Source organism: Rhincodon typus, chromosome 3, assembly GCF_021869965.1.
Source record: "Rhincodon typus isolate 14 chromosome 3, sRhiTyp1.1, whole genome shotgun sequence".
Lineage (NCBI taxonomy): Eukaryota > Metazoa > Chordata > Chondrichthyes > Orectolobiformes > Rhincodontidae > Rhincodon > Rhincodon typus.
In genome coordinates, this window is record NC_063334.1 from 74,530,204 (window position 1) to 74,548,890 (window position 18,687).

The 18,687-nt window shown below is 39.3% G+C and overlaps 1 protein-coding gene across 6 annotated transcripts in view; it reads left to right on the forward strand.

Moving 5' to 3' along the window:
- pja2 (praja ring finger ubiquitin ligase 2) overlaps nucleotides 1-18,687 on the forward strand; it is a 50,880-nt gene that overhangs the window by 12,321 nt on the left and 19,872 nt on the right. For all 6 annotated transcript variants that reach the window (XR_007266325.1, XM_048592172.1, XM_048621519.1 and 3 more), the window contains one exon: nucleotides 2,915-3,106. Coding sequence is in view for 5 of the 6 variants with exons in the window: in XM_048592172.1 (XP_048448129.1) it covers nucleotides 2,915-3,106 (192 nt within the window). In the remaining variant the exon portion in view is untranslated. The remainder of the gene's footprint in view (nucleotides 1-2,914; nucleotides 3,107-18,687) is intronic.

Consider the following 18,687-nt stretch of genomic DNA (forward strand, 5'->3'; position numbering starts at 1 on the left):
GTTAAGAAGAGAGTTCCAAGATTTTGAATTGGCATCGTTGAAAGAATGATATAATATCAAGCCGAATGGTGTGGAGCTTGGAGCTCAGTGGTTTTGTTTCCATCCATCTGCTGCTGCTGTTGCTTAACTGGTAGAGTTTGTGGGTTTGGAAGGTTTGGTCAAAAGGGCTTGGGTGAGTTGTTGCAGTGCATCTTGTAGATGGAATTTCATTTGTGCAGATTGCAATGGAATCGAAAGGCTAAATTATGAAGCGTTGAGGTTACACTAATTGAGTTGTCTGCAATTCAGGAGTTTAATAGGTGATTTGATTAAGTTCCCAAGATATTCAGTGGAGTGGACAGGATATGTAGAAATTATTTCTGGTAGTTGGTGAACCTACTAGTAGGGATGCATTTTTTTAAAATGAGAGCAAGACCCATCAGAAGCTAAATTAGGAAACGTTTTGAATCCACTTCTCCAAATGGAAGTTATTGCTAAATCAACTGTACGTTTTAAACTAGATTTAATTTTTTGTATTGAAGAGTGTTAGGCAAATTGGACAGGTGTGTGAAGTTAGATAATGGATTGACCATGATTTCATTAAATGCCAGAACAGGCTTCAGGGCCTAAACTACCTACTGCAGTTGTTGCGTAGGATCTAGTAATTTTTCTGTTTAGACTGCTAGCATTGCAGAATGTCGTTGTAAGAGGCTTAATATTGATACCATTTAAATCAGGACATTAACTTTGAATTGCCAAGAAAGTTACTTCTAAAAGTGAGCAATTGTCTGATATTTTTTATTTGGTGGGAGAAAGTCAGAAAGCAAAATGTGTACCTGGACTAAGTTAATGTCACCAATTTCATGCCAAAATGTAGTTTATACTGTGTGGAGTACTATTAATTAAAGAAAATTGCTTGAGAAAATCTGTGTTAAAGCGCAATGAAGCTAACTGTCTCTGATTTAACAGTTTCAAGAAGGAATCCTTCATATTTTCCATGGCAATTGAGAAAGATTGCAGCTTCAATGAAAGGAGTAAAATGAGACCGTGGTACTGGGTGCCCCACACATGTAGACACACACCAAAATCTCGTTTCCCTTCCCCCACCCCCCCCAAAAAAAAACAAATTGTTGGATAACTTTCTTTTTGATTTTAAATTTTAGATATAATTTTTAAGAGACTGCATTGTGAACTAATTTGATGAGTTTTTCACAGACTTCTTTCTGTGGTCTGAGGTTGTATGACAATAAGTAATATCCATCTATGTAATATTGGAAAACCTTGACCTCCATGAAACTTAAAATCAAGACAGATCTTGTGCTTAAAGGCCAACATTTCATTGACTGTTACTTTTTATCTTTGTGTACTAGTTTATAATGACTTTTATGCCTAGAAGCCAAATTTCCATTGCTCCTCCACAGCTCCTAGCTCTCGGCATTAAGGAAAGATTTTATTTTGCCTGTCTTGAATTCAAACTAGAGATCTCACACTTTCCATATGAGCTCGCTCCACAGCCTGCCCATTCTGAACCCCTTTGTTACTTTATGCGCCATTTGTGCAAAACTGTACTTCCAATGTTTGTGTTCTCTTCAAATTTGAATTTATAACTATTACTTCACCCAAGTTATATGTATGTTAAAATCTGAGGTTCCAGCACATATCTCTGGCAAGCATGACTATTCCAAAAGCTGTTATCCAAATCTATATCAAAGATTACTTTCAGTTGTGTGTGCTCTTGTTGATGTTGCTAATGTCCTATGTGGAACCTTTATCAAATGCCTTCTAGACATCTATGTAGACAACATGTATAGGTGCTCATTTACCCACTGGCATGAAACAACATAATTTATTTTCATAAATGCCTTTTGGTTCTCTTTGGTCAGCTCATACTGACCTAAGTGCTTTATTTTTCTTTTTTCATTCATGGGTTGAGGGCATCACTGGCTAGGCAGCATTTATTGCCCATCCCTAAATGCCCAAAGGACAGTTAAGAGTCAGTCACATTGCTGCGGGTCTGGAGTCACATGTAGGCCAGACCAAGTAAGGACAGCAGTTTCCTTCCATAAAGGATGTGAGTGAACCACCTTGATTTTTCTAACAATTGACAATGGATTCATGGTCATAATTGAACTTTTAATTCCAGATTTTTTTTTAATGGAATTCAAATTCCACCATCTGCCATGTCAGGATTCTCCAGAACATTTATCTGGGTCTCAGGATTAGCAGTCCAGCAATAATGCTAGTAGGCCATCACGAACGTTACATTTAGGTAGCACTTTTCAAGATCACAGGATGACCCAATCACCTATCAGCCATTGAAATAGGGTATAGTTGCTGTTGTAATGGAATAAATAGTTTGTGCATAGTAAGATCTAACAACAGCAACGTAACCATAACCAAGTAACCTGTTTTTGAGAAGTCGATAGAGGAAAAACAGAATAATTGCCCCTCTTTTCAAAATAATGCCATGGGAATCTATTACTGCTATGTAGGTTTAACATGAAAAGACTGCACCTCCAACAGTGCAGTACACAGTATATTGGAACATCAATCTTGATATGCCTGCTCAGTTCCTGGACTGGGACTTAAACTCATAACCTTCTGATTCAGGGATACAGTGCCAGTAACTGAGCCATAACTGACACAGTAGATTTTAGTAACTTTCTCGCAGCTGATATTGACTAGTGTGCAGTTTCCATTCTTGTCCCTTGGTCCCTTAACTAATGGTGATACTTGAAATCTTTCAATCAGGAGGCTTAATTCTTGAATGTAGAGCTTCAGGAAATCATAAATGATGCATCTAATAACAAAATAAAATATGAAGTGGAAGACACCTTTACTCCATATTGTGAAGTAAGGGTTCTCTCCTCAGCCGCCTTTTACTTAACGCAAATAGTTGACTTCATGCATTACAACTATGTTGTTGTTTCCGTAGGGAACAAACCTCCTTGGAAGAAGGGGAGATCCCCTGGGTAGCATTTAATGAAGAAAGTGACAGCAGCAGCAATAGTACTGATGAGACTGAAGGCTTGGGTCAACTTGCACATTCAGGACTTCTAATTCTGGATGATAACAACAACTTTGAAGATGATTCAAGTGTAAGTGAAGACTTGGACATGGAATGGAGGTTTGTATGTTTCTTTTATAATTTAGTTTCTATTGTCAAGCGTGGTGTATGTTTAGTAAAAACCACTTTTCCCATTCTGGACATGTCTGACCAATAATACTTCAATTGCTTGTGAGATTTCCCAGGTTTGGCAGTTTGAAACAGTCTCAGGGTGTTTCATTGGCAGTTGACAGTTGATTTTGTTGGAGAGCAGCTTGTTGGTTCATAGTTCTAAATTCTCCAAGTTCCTAAACCTATTAGCAAGAACACGCAATCTTAATGTACTATAAGGGCTTCTGACAGAATCCCTCTTTCAGATTTTGCAAAAAAAAATGACGTTGTTGTGATTACACATATCCACTTAAAAGTGAGCTATAATAAGTCAAATGACATAAAAATACCAGGATCCTTTTTCAGAATAACACATTGACGAGATCCACCAGGCATTAGCAAAACATTTGAAGGACATCTTAGTTTTAGACATGATACTTGTTCTCCAAATTGATTCCGGGTTGTTGTGTGTTAAAATGTACAATGTTAATGCCTTAAAAGCATTTAGAATGTGTAGCACAGATCATTCATGCCGTCTGGTCTATTCCAGTCTTTATAACTCATACAAGGCTTTTCTACTGTACTGCTATATTTATTTTTCCCTGTCTTATTCATGCTTGCATCACACCTCCTCTTAAACATATCAATGCTATCCACTTGACCTGTTCCATTTGGTTTTGTGTTAGACATTTTCATCAATCTGTGCAAATACATTTTTCACAAATTGTTTATTTTCCCTATTGGCAGCTGTCCTATTTGTGCCTTGTTCTAGTTTTACCCCAAAGGTGGAAACAGCTTCTCCACATTCAGCATTACAGAAAAACAAAATTGTTATGGTGCAGAAGAAGGCCATTAACTTATCATGTATGAACCAGCCCTGTGTGCATTTTGACTTTGCACTAATCCCCTGCCTTTTTCGCAAAATCCTGTACATTGTTTCTATTTAAATCATCGTTTAAATCTCTTGAATCGTTCAGTTAAACATGTCTCTACCACACATCCAAGCAGCGCATTCCAGGTCATCATATTTTCTTATTTCTCATTTTCCTCTTTTGCAAATCGCTTTGAAGAAGTGTCCTCCATACTTGACCTTTTTGTGAGCAAGAACAATTTTTCCTTTCAATTTTGTTTGGACCCCTCATGATTTTCAGAATCTGTATCAAATCTACTCTTAGCCTTCTCATCTCCAAGAAAAAGCAGTCACAACTTCTCCAATCTACTCCCCTAAATGAAGTTTCTTATCCTGGAATCATTCTTGTAAATTGCTTCTGCGCTCTCTCCAATGCGTTCACATTATCTCTCAAGTGCAATGTTTAGAACTATACACAGAACTCCCATTCTAACCAGTGCTTTAGATAAAATCAGCATAACTTCCTGCTTCTGAATACTTTGCCTCTGTTAATGAAACCTAGAATACTGTAGGCTTTATTAAAAACTTTCTGTATTTTGTCCTGCCACCTTTTAATGAGTTAAACACCTAGAAACCCAGGCCCATCAATTCGTGCACACCCTTTGGAATTGTACCCTTTATTCTTTTATTTGATACTGTCTCTCCATATTCTTTGTAGCAAAGTTCATTACCTCAAACTTCTCTTTTAAATGCCAACGATCTTCCCAATCTACCTTGGCCAATGTCGTTTTGAAATTTTCACTGCTTTCCTCACAGTTTACAATTCTCCCAAGTTTTATGTCATCTACAGTACTGGTCCCTGAGAAACATCACTAGAAGCCTTCTTCCAGTCTGAAAAATACCCATTCAGCTGACTCTGTTTCCCATTCCCTCAGCCAATTTTGTATCCACACTGGCATTGTCAGTTTTATTCCTTGACTGAACTTTTCTCACAAGTCTGTGTGGCAGTGTATCAGAAATCCATGTGCATCACATCAACAGCCTTACCATCACCAGCCCTTTCTGCTAGTTCTTCAAAAACACCAACAAGTTGGACACACATTCCCTTTAACAAATCCATGCTAACACTTTTGAACTAAACCACATTTGTCCATCTATCACGTCCATCCTGAATAACTGTTTTCAAAAGTGCTCACAGTACCAAAGTTAAACTGACAGGCCCAGTATTTACAGACCAATCGTGACAATTTGTTCTTAAGTCCAGTACTCTGACACCACCTCCCAGCAAAGGAAGATTGAAAGATTATTATCAGTGTCTGTGCATTTCCCACCTCAGTTCTATCGGTATTCATTGACACATTTCATCAGGTCCCAGTGTCTTTTCAATTTTAAGTACCAACAACTTCTCCAAAAACACCTCTTTATCTATTTTATGCCCTTCTAGTGACTGAATTTCTTCGTCTGTCATCATGGCCTGGGAAGCATCTGCCTTGTAGGTAAAAACAGATGCAAACTATTCATTTAAAACTGCAAGCACGTTGCTTGCCTCCTTTTGGGTCCCCAATGTTCTTTGCGTTTCCTTTTACGTCTTTTAACTATTGATGAGGTTATGGCAGACTTCGGGATCTCTGCTCGGACTAACTGCCAATCTTTTTCATAATCCGTCTGATTTTGTTAGTTGAATGCATTTATTTATTTATTTAACTCCATTCTGAAGCTTCTCAGTTCAACATGGCTCTAAATTGTATTTACAACCTGACAGCTGTTGTGACCACTCTGTTTCTTTGAGTTAATTTCTTTCTCCTTTGTCATCCAAGGAGCTCTAGGTTTGTTTGTCCTTACATTTCGTCAGGAGGGAAAGTATCTTGACTTTCCACAAACTATCTGATTTCACCTCCTGTTTTTCCCACCAACCTCTAGTTCCATCTTTTTAATTCTTTCATGGGATGCAGATATATTGACCTTTTATTGCCCATCCCTGGTTGCCCTTGAGAAGGTGGTGATGAACTTCCTTTTTGAACCACTGCAGTCCATTTGGTGTAGTTTGCCCAACCTGCTGTTACAGAGGGAGTTCCAGAGTTTTGAACCAGCAAAACTGAGGGAATGGCAGTGTATTTCCTGGTAAGGATGATGAGTGGGTTGGAGGCGAACTTGCGGGTGGTGATATTCAAATGTATCCGCTGCCCTTGACCTTCTAGATAATAACGGTCTAAGGAACCTTGGTGAATTTCTGCACTGTATTTTGTAAATGATACGTATGACTACCACTGAACATTGGGAATGGTGAAGAGAGTTAATGTTTGTTCATGTGGCGTCAGTCAAGCATGTTGATTTGTCCAGGATGATGTCAAACTTCATGACTGTTGGAGGTGTGTTCATCTATACTTGTGGGAGTAATCCATCACACACCAGACTTCTCGAGACAGGACAAGCTTTAGGGAGTCAGGAGGTGAGTTATTCACTGCAGAATTCTAAGTCTCTGACCTGCTCTTGTAGCCATAGTATTTAAATGGGTGGTCCAGTTCAGTTTCCGGTTAGTGGTAATGTCCGGGATGTTTATCCAGGAGTCATGTTCAGTGATGGTCTTGCCATTGAATATCAGGGAGGGTCAGATTCTCTCTCACTGGAGATGGTCATTGACTGGCATGTAAGTCACTTGCTATCAAACCTGGTTATTGTCCAGTTCTTACTGCATTTGGACATAGTCTGTAATAAAAACTGAAAGAACTACTTCACTGTAAATCGGAAGCAAAAACAGAAATTGCTGGAAAAGCTCAACAGGTCTGGCAGCATCTGTGGGGAGAAATCGGCGTTAACCTGTCAAGTCAAATGGCCTGTTCTGAGGAAGGGTCGACCCAAAATGTTAACTCTGATTTCTATCCACAGATGCTGCCAGACCTGTTGAGTCTTCCAGCAATTTCTGTTTTTGTTTTGAACATAAGCTTCAATATCTGAGGAGTCCTAAATGGTGCTATTCAACTCAGCTCTGCTCTTGCCCCATTGAAGCCAGCTCACCTGATTTTATTTTTATTCTGGATTGACTGATGTTATTTACCTCCATCATCATAAGCCTAATAATATGATGATTGCTATCGCCGAAATGCTCTCCCAGTGTCACTTGATCTACTTGGCCCACCTCATTCCTCCTTATTGCTTCGCTGTAGCCTAATCTGTTATGTTCTTGAATCCTCTGAAACATCCTCTCTTTTCCAGTCCTTCAGTGCTCTTCTTGGAAAATGTCACTCCTTCAACTTTTCTTTCTTTTCCAACGTATTCTGAACAACCTATAACTGGGAACATTTAACACCTAGATTTGCTCAAGCTAAACTGGGATTTCACTATTGCCTCAACCTCATAATCCCATTAAACCATCCGAACAAACTCTTCAAGCTCATGAACTCTGCATTCACAGACATACAGTGAAACGCTGAATTAAACTTCATTACTTTCTTCATTACACCAATTTCACTTATTGACTTAGTATTCTGTGCTATTTGCCTTTCTCAAGATTTCATGTTTTGCAAATAATGTTTTCTGTTGGCTCCTACAATCCTAGTTTAAACCCTTTCAAACAGCGCAAGCAAAACACCCTCCCATAAACTCATTCCTGGCTCTGTTCAGCCGTAAACCACCTTGCTTATACTGGTGCCATTTCCCACAGAGCCAGGGTGAGGAGACTTTGTATAGCCTTCCCTCCTGCATCATTTTTCCTGCTATGCATTCAACTGTCTTGCTACTTCTCTACTCAGTTGTGCATGGCACTGGGAGTAATCTGGAAACCAGTACTTTGGAGATCCTACTTGCTAATTTTCTCTCTAGCTCCCTAATTGCAGGACCTAATTCACCTTTTCTACTTGTGTTGTCAATACTAATGTGGGCTATGACCTCTGGTCCCCATGACGAATGTCTTGCAGCTGTTCTGTGACATCTTTGACCCTAGTACTAGGCGAGCAACATATTCTGGAGTCATGTCAGCCACAGAAATGCCTGACTGTTCCCGGAACTGATGAACCCAATATCAGTGCTACCTTTGACTGTTAGGGTCTTAGAGTCACACAGCATGGAAACAGACCCTTCAATCCAACTAGTCCACACCGACTGTTCCCAAACCAAACCAATACCACCTGCCTGTGTTTGGTCCATATCCCTCCAAACCTTTCCTATTCAGGTACTTATCCAGTTGTTGTTTAAACATTGTAACTGTACCTGCATCCACCACTTCCTCTGGTAGTTCATTCCACACACTAACCACTCTGTATTTTTAAAAAAAAATTGCTCCTCGTCCTTTCTTAAATTTTCCTCCTCTCGCCTTAAAAACGCCCCCTAGTTTTGGACTCCCCCACCTTTGTGAAAAGACCTTTTGCTATGGTGACCTTTGCTCACCTTCTCCACGCCCCTCATGATTTTATAAACCTGTTTAAGGCCACCCTTCAACATACTATGCTCCAGTGAAAGAAGTTTCAGCCTATTTTTATAACTCAAACCCGCCAGTCCTGGCAACATCCTGGTAAATTTTTTCTGAACCCTCTCCAATTTAATATCTTCCTATAACAGGGCGACCAGAAGTGCACACAGTATTCCAGAAGAGGCCTCACCAATGTCCCGTACAACCTCAACATGACATCGCAACTCCTATACTCAAAGGTTTGAGCAATGAAGGCAAGCATGCTAAACACTTTCTTAACCACCTTGTCTACCTGTGATACAAATTTCAACGAATTATGTACCTGAACCCCGAGGTCTCTGTTCTACAACAATACCCAGGGCCCTACCATTAATTGCACAAGCCCTACCTTTGTTTCACCAAAATGCACTACCTCGCATTTATTTACATTGAACTCCATCTGCCACTTCTCAGCCCATTGACTGTGATCAAGATTGTAGAATCCGTACAGTGTGGAAGCAGGCCTTTTGGCTCATCTAGTCCATACTGCCCCTCCAAAGAGCATCCCACCCAGACCCATTCCCTACTCTCTATCCCTGTAATCCTGCATTTCCGATGGCTAATCCACCTAACCTAATCCCCATCCCTTTGAACTATGGGAGGAAACCCACACAGACACATGGAGAGAATGTGCGGGCTCCATATAGGCAGTCACCCTTGGCGGGAATCAAACCCAGATCCTAGGTCCTGTGAGGCAGAAGTGCTAACCAATGAGCCTTAGATCTCTTTGTAATCTTAGCCTTCTTCACTGTCCACTGTATCACTAGTTTTAGTGTCATCCACAAAATTACCACCCATGCCTCTAATGTTCTCATCCAAATCATATATGTAAGTGACAAACAAATGTGGACGCAGTACCGATCCCTGTTGGAACACCAATAGTCGCAGGCCTCCAGTCTGAAAACCAACCCTCCTCCCCCATTCTCTGTCCGCTACCTTAAAGCCAAATTTGTATTCATTTGGCAAGCTCACCCTGACCTCCATGTGGTCTAACTTTACTCATTAGTCTACCGTGCGGACTCGTATCAAAGGCTTTACTAAAGTCCAAGTAAACATCATCTGCTGCTCTGCCCTCCTCAATCTTTTTGGTCAGTTCCTCAAAACACTCGATCAAGTTTGTTAGACCCTATTTCCCTCACGCAAAAACCATGCTTACTATCTCTAATCATTCTTTGCTTCTCCAAATGCATGTAAATCCTATCTTTCAGAATCACCTCCAACAACTTACCTATCACCTACATTAGGTTCACAGGTCTATAGTTTCCAGGCTTCTTTTTACCGCCTTTCTTATATAATGGCACCGTGTTAGCCACTCTCTGATGATATAAACAGTTATAGATGATATAAATATTTCTGCTGCACACGGGCCATGGCGGTTGGTGGTGCTGCAGCAATTCCTCCGTAACTTTTTACAATGTCCTGGGATACACTTGATCAGGTCCCAGACATTTATCCACTTTTGTATTTTCGAAGACCTCCAGCACTACTACTTCTGTAATGTGAACTGTTTTCAGAACATCAATATTTATTTCCCTGAGTTGACTAGCCTTCATTTCTTTCTCCACAGTAAAGCTGATGTGAAATATTTATAAATATCTCCTGAGGTCTCACTGATCTTTAAGGGGGCCCCCCATCTTTAATTGCTAGTTTGCTGTTCATGCACAAGTTTCATCTCTTTGGATTATCCTTAACGTTATCTAACAAGGCTATCTCATATATCCTCTTTGCCTTCCTGACTTCTCTCTTAAGAATGCCCCTACGCTGTTTATACTCTTGAAGAGATTCATTTGATTTCAATTGTTTGTACTAAATATATGATTTTTTTTTATTCCTGACTAGAACTTCAATATCTTTATTTATCCATTGTTCCCTAATCTTACCAGTCTTACCTTTCACTCTAACAGGAACATAATGCCTCTGAACTTGTGTGATCACAATTTTGAAAGCCTCCTACTTGCCATTCGTCGTCCCTTTACCTGCAAACAATCTATTTCAATCAACTTCTGAAAGTTCTTGTCTCATACCATGAAAATTTGCCTTACTCCAATTGAGAATTTTAACTTTTGTGGAAAGCTTATCCTTTTGCATAACTATTTAAAAACTAACAGAATTATGACACTAGTCCCAAAGTGGTCCCAGACTAACACTTCAGCCACTTACTCTCCTATATAACTTGGCCACCTAGGCTATTAATGCTTTCTTCAATGATTTGTAACCCTCACCAATATCCAAGAAAAAAGAGACCATTTGTAATGGGGAAGTTTAGAGATTCCTGCAGTACCTGCCAATTTCTTTTAAACTGCCTCATGAGCTCCTGTTTCTTAGCTGCCTGCTTGTGGTATAATTTTAGTATGACCAACTCTCTGAACATGCCATCCACTATCATGTGCTTTATTGCATTCTACTGGAGGTAAATGATTTTGTTGAATGTGGATTCCAGTGTGGGAGCAGTTAAGGCAAAGGGAACCTCATGCCTTTGGAAGACAAAGTGCAGGAAATTCACCTGGTTAAGAGCCCTGCCAAGGGCAGTTAAAGGGAATCTTTGGTTGAGGAGAAAGGAAAATTTAACAGAAGCACTGTTATGGAAGGTGACATCATCAGAACAGATAGAACAAAGACAGAGAAACTGACTGAATGAAATAGAGTATCAGTAGGAAATGGGATGGGATGTGTGCAGTCGAGATAGCTGCAGGAGTCTGTGCAGTGCCAATGGAGAAATTTTTAAAAAAACGGAGTTGGAGATAAAAGCCAAATTGGAAGCAAATCTTCAGTCCAGGACATGGAGTGGGAAAACAACACAATATGGTTATAAACACATTGGGGAAAAAGAGAAGTGGAGTCAAACCAAGCATGTTCCACGTATGTCACAAGGAAAAAAAAAGTCGTAGCTCCAATGCATATGTTCTCATAGCACGTTTTTATTCAGAGGAAGTGAATGTAGTGAAACAAAAGCTGTTCAATTTAAGACCACGTTCAGTCAGCCAGAAGAGGACCGATGGGAGTGATTGGGCTGTCAAGGAACCTCGGGTCAAGTATGTAATTGAATTGGATGTCCATGATAAAAATGAAATATTAGGGCCAATAAACGATTAGAGACTGTGTGTTGAAATAGTCAAGGATGTAGATGTAAATAGACAATACAGTTAGGAAAAATGTGGAAATAATAAGAAGAGTTTTATGAATTAAAAGAAGGCTGAAACAACGGCCTTATCAGGGTAGTCCTTTTGTGGATCTTGGGAAGGTGATAGAAGCAGGCTGTGCAAGGTTTGGGATTGCATTTGAAGCTAATGATGAGAATTTGAGTTTAGTGAAACTTGGGAAACCATTGTTCACTGGTGGACTCATGGCTCAAAGGGAGGAAGGAAATATATCAGAGTTGGCATTAACCATTACAAGGTAGTGGTTGGTTTACCAAATTGCAGCGGCACTGTTATCAGCAGGTTTAATGACAATCTTGAGCATTAGTTGAACTTGAGGTAATAATTTGCTGCAGGTTCATAGGGAGGTAGTTTTGAGTGAGGGATATACACAAATTGAATTGGCTGATGTCATTATGTTGGTAGTTCATGATGGAAAAAATCTAAGAACTGTGAAGCTCGGAGGTAAAACAAGCTGAGCCAAATATTTTGAATTGAGTGAAAGGGTCCAGTGAGGGAATGTGACTCCTGGCCAAACAGAGACAGAGACAGAGGTAGAAGGTGATCTCGGTGTAGTGCCAAACTTGGATTTGATGTGGGAGCAGAGAGATTGAATTGCACTCTTTGAAGACAGGTCATTGGGCAGTCTAGTGAATACGGCAGTGAGATTGAAAGGCGAGATGGGGATCAGAGGAATGTGAAAGGGAAGAAGGATAATGACAGTCATCAGTATCTAAGAGATTTTTAATCAGAATTTTGGGTCCACTCTTTGAGGCCCTACCAACTTGTTACTATAGTACTTATCAATTTACATAACTAAGTGCAGTAGAGGCGCAAATGAGATCTTAGAGTAGAGGTATGCTTTCCCAGGAATAAATGGAACGAGATCGTATTTAAAACAAAACTAATTTTAAAATACATTCTGCTGTGGGATATTCACAGGAAATTGTGTTTAATATTATGCCTGTCAGTTGCAAAAGAGCCAGCTGGCAAGCTAACTTCTGGTTCCTGTAGCCTACCACCAAAAGTTATTCACCTCAAACATCAAACCCCATATTAAATTTAATTTACCATTTATCTGCCCACGATAACAGTTTGTATATTATTTATTTCTGTACAGTTCTGCATATTATTAGCTGTACTTCACAATTTGTTGAATGCTAATACAATTTCTTCAGTTTTTGAGGCAAAATCATTGATGTGTGGTGAAAAATGGTGGTCCCAAGGTAGATTCCTGTGTGCACTATTTTCCATTTTACCTCCAGTTTGAGACTTCTTGTAACTTATTCTTTTTCTGTTTCATAGCCGTCTTTCAGTTCATTCTGCCCTGAGGCTTTGAACTCAATATGCTATGACTTTTCTTACAAGTCTCAAATGTGGCACCTTCTCAAAAGTTTTCAGTTTGTCCAGGGGGATCTTGCACTTTTTTCCATTATTTATTCAAGTAATTCTAAGACTTGATGGAAGTGACCTTCCTCTCAGAAACCCATGTTATCTTTATATTGTTCTTCTCTAATTATTTTATTAATACCATCGTTCTAGGAAAAGTTCTGGGGCTTTTTTTCTAGTACCATAAGCATTTAGCTACAGTCTGTACTTTGTTGGATTCATTCCATCTTCCTTTCGGAAGATGAGAACTGATTTCTTATTTGTACCAATGGATTGGACAATATCTCCACATGCTAATAACACCTCGTTTTTCAGCTGTTTGAAAGACAGGGATCTTGCCTGAATAGTATTGCCCTTTTGTCACTTTAGTGTCAAAAAGTGCAGTGGTAACTGCATTCCCAGCCACATTCTACAGCAACACACTGGAACCAAGCAAATGCATAATTTGGTGTTCAGTTGCTGGTTTCAGAGATCTGACTTCAGTTATTTGAAAACAAATTGTAGCCCAGTTAAAAACTGAAGTCAGTACTCTAACTGAAGCAATTTCAGAACCAGTAACTGATACTAACAATTCAAATCAGGTAAGAATGCTTTTTGTTTTTAAAAACAAAGAATTGGGCATATAGGCAACTAGCTGGAACATGCACATCTATCTTTTGTTTTTAAAAAGGATTTTTGAAACCTGGCCAGGTGCTAGAATTTTTAAGCACTTGGTGAGAGGATTGAAATTGGTACAAGGTCAGAACTGCTTCAAGTAGAAAATTTTTGAGCCTGCCTGGTTGAAGCCAGGAAAGATTTTACAGCAATCTTTCTCTTGTTGAAGAGTCCACCTGAACATGTAAACAAGGATATTTTCTTCAAGGACAAAACTGTATATATGTTTAGCAACATTCAAAATACATCAGATATTGTATAAAATAGGTTTATAATCAAAAATTCCATGAATGGTTCTTCCTGATTTCATTGTAATGGGAAAGTGATTTTCCTTAGCAAAGATTTAATGGGAGCACATGGTAAGTGTTAAACAAGGGGTAGCTTGTGATCCTGTTAATGATTCAATTTTTATTTATCTATTACCTGTTCCCTTGTCACTTGGTATATTAAGAAAGAGCACTCCACCTCTGTTTCTGCGTCTGTACTTTAAATTAAAATAACGAAAGAATATAATACTTTTCCTTTTGACTTCATTTTTTTCTTCTTCCTGAACTACACCTATCCCCTTTGGTATTGCCTTTATTATCATAGAATTGCTGTGGGGCAGAAAGAGGCAACTTGACCCACGATTATTTGTGCGCTTTGCTAACACATTTTTTTAGACTGTTTTATCCTTGGCTCTTTTTTAGTGACTGTATTTCTTATGAACTCTATCAAACTTTGGGAAGTATTTCCCATTGTTGTTCTAAATGTCCATATTCTTCAGTATATTTCCTTAGCTCCTTCCTCATTCTGTCATGGTTGACTTTTTCTAACTCTGTTACTTTGGTATTTGTAGTATTGATCTCTTTGTCAGTTATCGTTGTAGACCATATATTGTGATCATTACACCTTGAATACTGTGCCATGCTAAACTTATTTTTTGTTTTTTTTATTTTTTTTAAAAAAAAAGCAGAAAAAATATGTAGAAGTGTTATCATACAGAGCCAAATGTCTTTCCCACCACCAAATCACTGACTCTTTTTGTGAGGGAGGGGTAGGGAGACCAAGAAGGGACTAAATCAAAATGGAGTTGGAGGGGGGAAGAAAGCACTCTATCCCTTGTCGCGCCCACTTCTCTGTAAAGGTACTGAGAGCATTGATCTCTAATTTCCTCTCTAATTTGATTCCATGGTTTTACCATCATGAAATGATGAATCTTTATACCTAGATTTTCAATCTGTGTTTTTCCCCCTCCCCCTCCCCCTCTCTCTGATTTCTAAATCAATCACCATGTTATGTCATCTTTGTTGCTGTTTCACTGTTTCAACCCTGCTGTCATTCTCGTGTCTTAACTGAAGGCTAGCTATTTAGGTAATCAGCATATTCATTTGTCTGCTCGTGGCTTCATGTACTATGGCAGTTTCTGCAATTTGTGATATTCTGACCTTATAGTTTCTAATTCACACTGTCTATACTTCTTGGAGTGCTGAACCCCAACTTAGTCGATCATTGAGCCATTCATCTGTGTCCTTAAATTTGCACTTTTTAGCTGTATTTTTCAGTCTTGTTACAAAGTTGTCAGTTTCCAGTTTTCCGTTCCTAGCTGCCTGCTCTTCACCATGAATGTGCAATTCCTCTACACATTCACCCCCATCAGAATGGCCTGAAGGCTGTTTCCTTCTTCCTTGAAAAGACGCATAACAATCTCTATCAATCACCACCCTCCTTTTCCTGGCTGAGCTTGTTCTTAAGCTTCTCCTTTAACTCATCTCACTTTCTTTAAGTCAAAGGCATGGCTATGGATACCAACATGGGTCCCAGTTATGCTTGCCTTTTTGTGGAGTATGTGGAAAATTCCTTGGTGCAGATCTGTTTGGGGGACCTCTCCCACAACTCTTTCTCTAATACATCGACGATGTCAGCTGTGCTGCTTCCTGCTATTGTCCAGAATTGGAAAAATTAAACAAGTTTGTTTCTAATTTCCATCCTTCTGTTCACCTGGTCCTGCTGTGACCTTTCCCTCCCCTTCATAGATTTCTGTGTCCTCATTTCTAGGGCTGTGTTGTCCACCAATATCCATTATAAGTCCATCAACCTCAACTACACTTGGTAACCGTACTTCCTGCAAGGATTCTATTCCATTGTCTCAGTTTCTGTCTCTCTGTCACATCTGTTCCATTGATGCTATCTTCCACTTTCGTGACTCCCGGCAATTAGTTCCTTTACTCTTAACCGAAAGGTGGACCTCCACCTGCACTGATGATGACTGGACCTTCAGTCATGTACAATCTATTTCTCACATTTCGGCCCTCACCCCTTCCCCTCATTCGTAGAACAAGCATAGGGTCCTCTTGTCTTCACCTTAACTTTATATTCCACTAGTTTCTACATTCAAAGGGTCATCTTCTGCCATTTCTGCTACTTCCAGCAGGATGCCACCAATAAACACATCATCTTCTTCTAACCTCCACTGTCAGAATTCCGCAGGGACCATCACTCCATGAGACCCTGGTCCACTCCGCTGTCGTTCCTAAAATGTCCTCACACCCCATGGTACCTTCCTATGTAATTGCAGAAGGTCTAACTTCCCCACTTATCTTCTCCCTTCTCACTGTCCAAGGCCTCAAACACATCTTTCGTGTGAAGGAGCATTTCACTTTCTTCAGTCTAGTCTTTTCTATTTCCTGTTCACAATGCAGTCTCCTTTACATTGGTAAGACCAAAAGCAGACTGGGTGGCTGCTTTGCAGAACCCCATCCTCTGAGTCTGAAGGAATAACCCAGACTTTCTAGTTGCTTGCCATTTCAATAAACCCCCGTACTCTCATGCAAACATTTCTGTCTTTGATCTGCCGCAACATCTCACTTTCCAATTAAGCATTTTACCCCCTCTATGACTGATTATTGAATATTCTGAGAACATATCTTGTCAATTGACGAGAAATTGAACTGGGCCTAACCATGTAATGCTGTGGCTACAACAGCAAGTCAGAGACAAGAAATTCCGCTGTGGATAATTAGCTCCCAACTTTGGAGTTTTGGAAATTAGTTAGGAAATTCCTGCACCTTGGATTTCTGTAGTTCTCCATTTAAGTAATACTCTGCCTTTTTGTTTATTCTGCCAAAATGAACAACTTTACATATTCTCACCTTCTATTCCATCTACCAAATTTTTGGTATTTGATATGACTTTTGTGTAAGTTTGAGATACTTTTACATTGTTTAATTTACATTTTATATGTTTAAATCTCATATAATTTTACCAGAAGATGAAAATCTGGATTTTGGATTATTGAAAGGATCGAAAGATCTAGATGTATTTTTATTGATGAGAAATAGTGAATAAAATTAAATTTTTTAAATAAAGGATTTGATGCAAAGGAGTACTTTTTGAAAAACTACAAATGAACAGTCGGGGACAAAATTAGAGCCTGAAACTAAATGTTAACCCTATTATAAGTCTGCACCTTTATGATAAAATGCTGCTTTTGAAGGTTTAAAGTAATTGCATTCTGATGCAGTTCATGTTCTGATTAAGAGTTTAATGAGCTGAATGAAAGTTTTCTATTGTATTAAAATCATTGTTAAGACAACAGTACATATGACCTTTGAATATTATGCAGTTCTTGATGAAAATGTGCATGTTACTTCCTGTATTGGCGATTTAAATGTTGGCCTAGCCTTGGTTTATGGTAAGCTAATTGATTTTTGTGCATGTGACAGTTACAGGTAGATGTGAAAAATGATTACATAGCGGTGGGATGCCCAATTTTGACAAACAGGAGGCTGGAAGAGTGCAGCAAGTCAGGCAGCATCTGAAGGAAAGGAGCAGTCAACGTTTCAGGTTACCTGAAACGTTGACTGCTCCTTTTCTCCAGATGCTGCCTGGCTTGCTGTCTTCTTCCAACCTCCTGTTTGTCTACCTTGGATTCCAGCATCTGCAGTTATTTTTGTCTCTAACCAAGGATGCCCAATGCTACTGGCTAAAAGAGGAGAAAGAAAAATATTGTGAGAATGGATGAAGACAGATGGCATTTCCCTTCCCTCAACTTCCCATCAGGGTTTTGAAAAGATGTTGAAAAATTACTGGGGTAAGGCAGGTGCACATTTTGTATTGCACCTTTTATGGGACAAGAATTTGGTATGGACTTTAGATCTGCTCTATTTCTTCCCAGGAATGCCTTGTTTCCTGCAGGTTTTAGTTCATTCTGAAAAATGCCTGTCCTCTGAGTATTATGTTTATATCTAAATTATAAATTAACTATCCTGTTTGTGACATTAGCTGTATGGTATGATTTGATGAGTATGACTGTCAGACAGTTGCTTGATTAATCTGTGGTCCAGCTATCCTATATTTTGGCACACATCCCCAGAATCAAGTAAAGAAGACTCTACTAGGTCATTTCAAGGGTCTAGGTCGATGGAGGGTGGTTCCATCAATATTATTCTTCAACTTTTCTAACACAAGTTGACACAATTGAATGATTTGCTTGGGGCAGTTGGCTGAGGGCAGTTCAGAGTCCACCACATTGCTGTGCAGTCAGTTGTATGTCAGACTGGGTAAGGATATCAGATTTCCTACCTTGACGGACGTTAGTTTTTATATCAATCCTGTAGTTTCGTGAGACATTATTTTTATTCTGAATGTGTTAGCTAACCGAACTAAACTCCCCAGCTGAGATTTGAGCTCATGACTCAAACATTAGTTTAAAACTCCGGCTTACTAGTTCTATAAAATTACCATTATGTTACTGTTTCCTTAGACGTTTGCTGTGATGATTCCAAACCAGAAGTCCCTGTTTAGTTGCTTCATCAAAGATGGATGCTGTGTTACCCAATAGCATTTCCATTTAGTATGACTTGCTTTGTTTTTGTAGAAATTAGCCTCTAGCCGTTGATTAGTACCCAAAACTTTAATTGGACTCCATTTGACATGATGGCCCTGATTTTTTTTCTGCATATGGCTAATACAGCAGTCATTTTTTTTCTGGTGCTATGTTATTGGTACAGAGATAGCAAGAATTGCAGATGCTGGAGTCAGAGACAACAACAGTGTGGAGCTGGAGGAACATAGCAGGCCAGGCAGCATCAGAGGA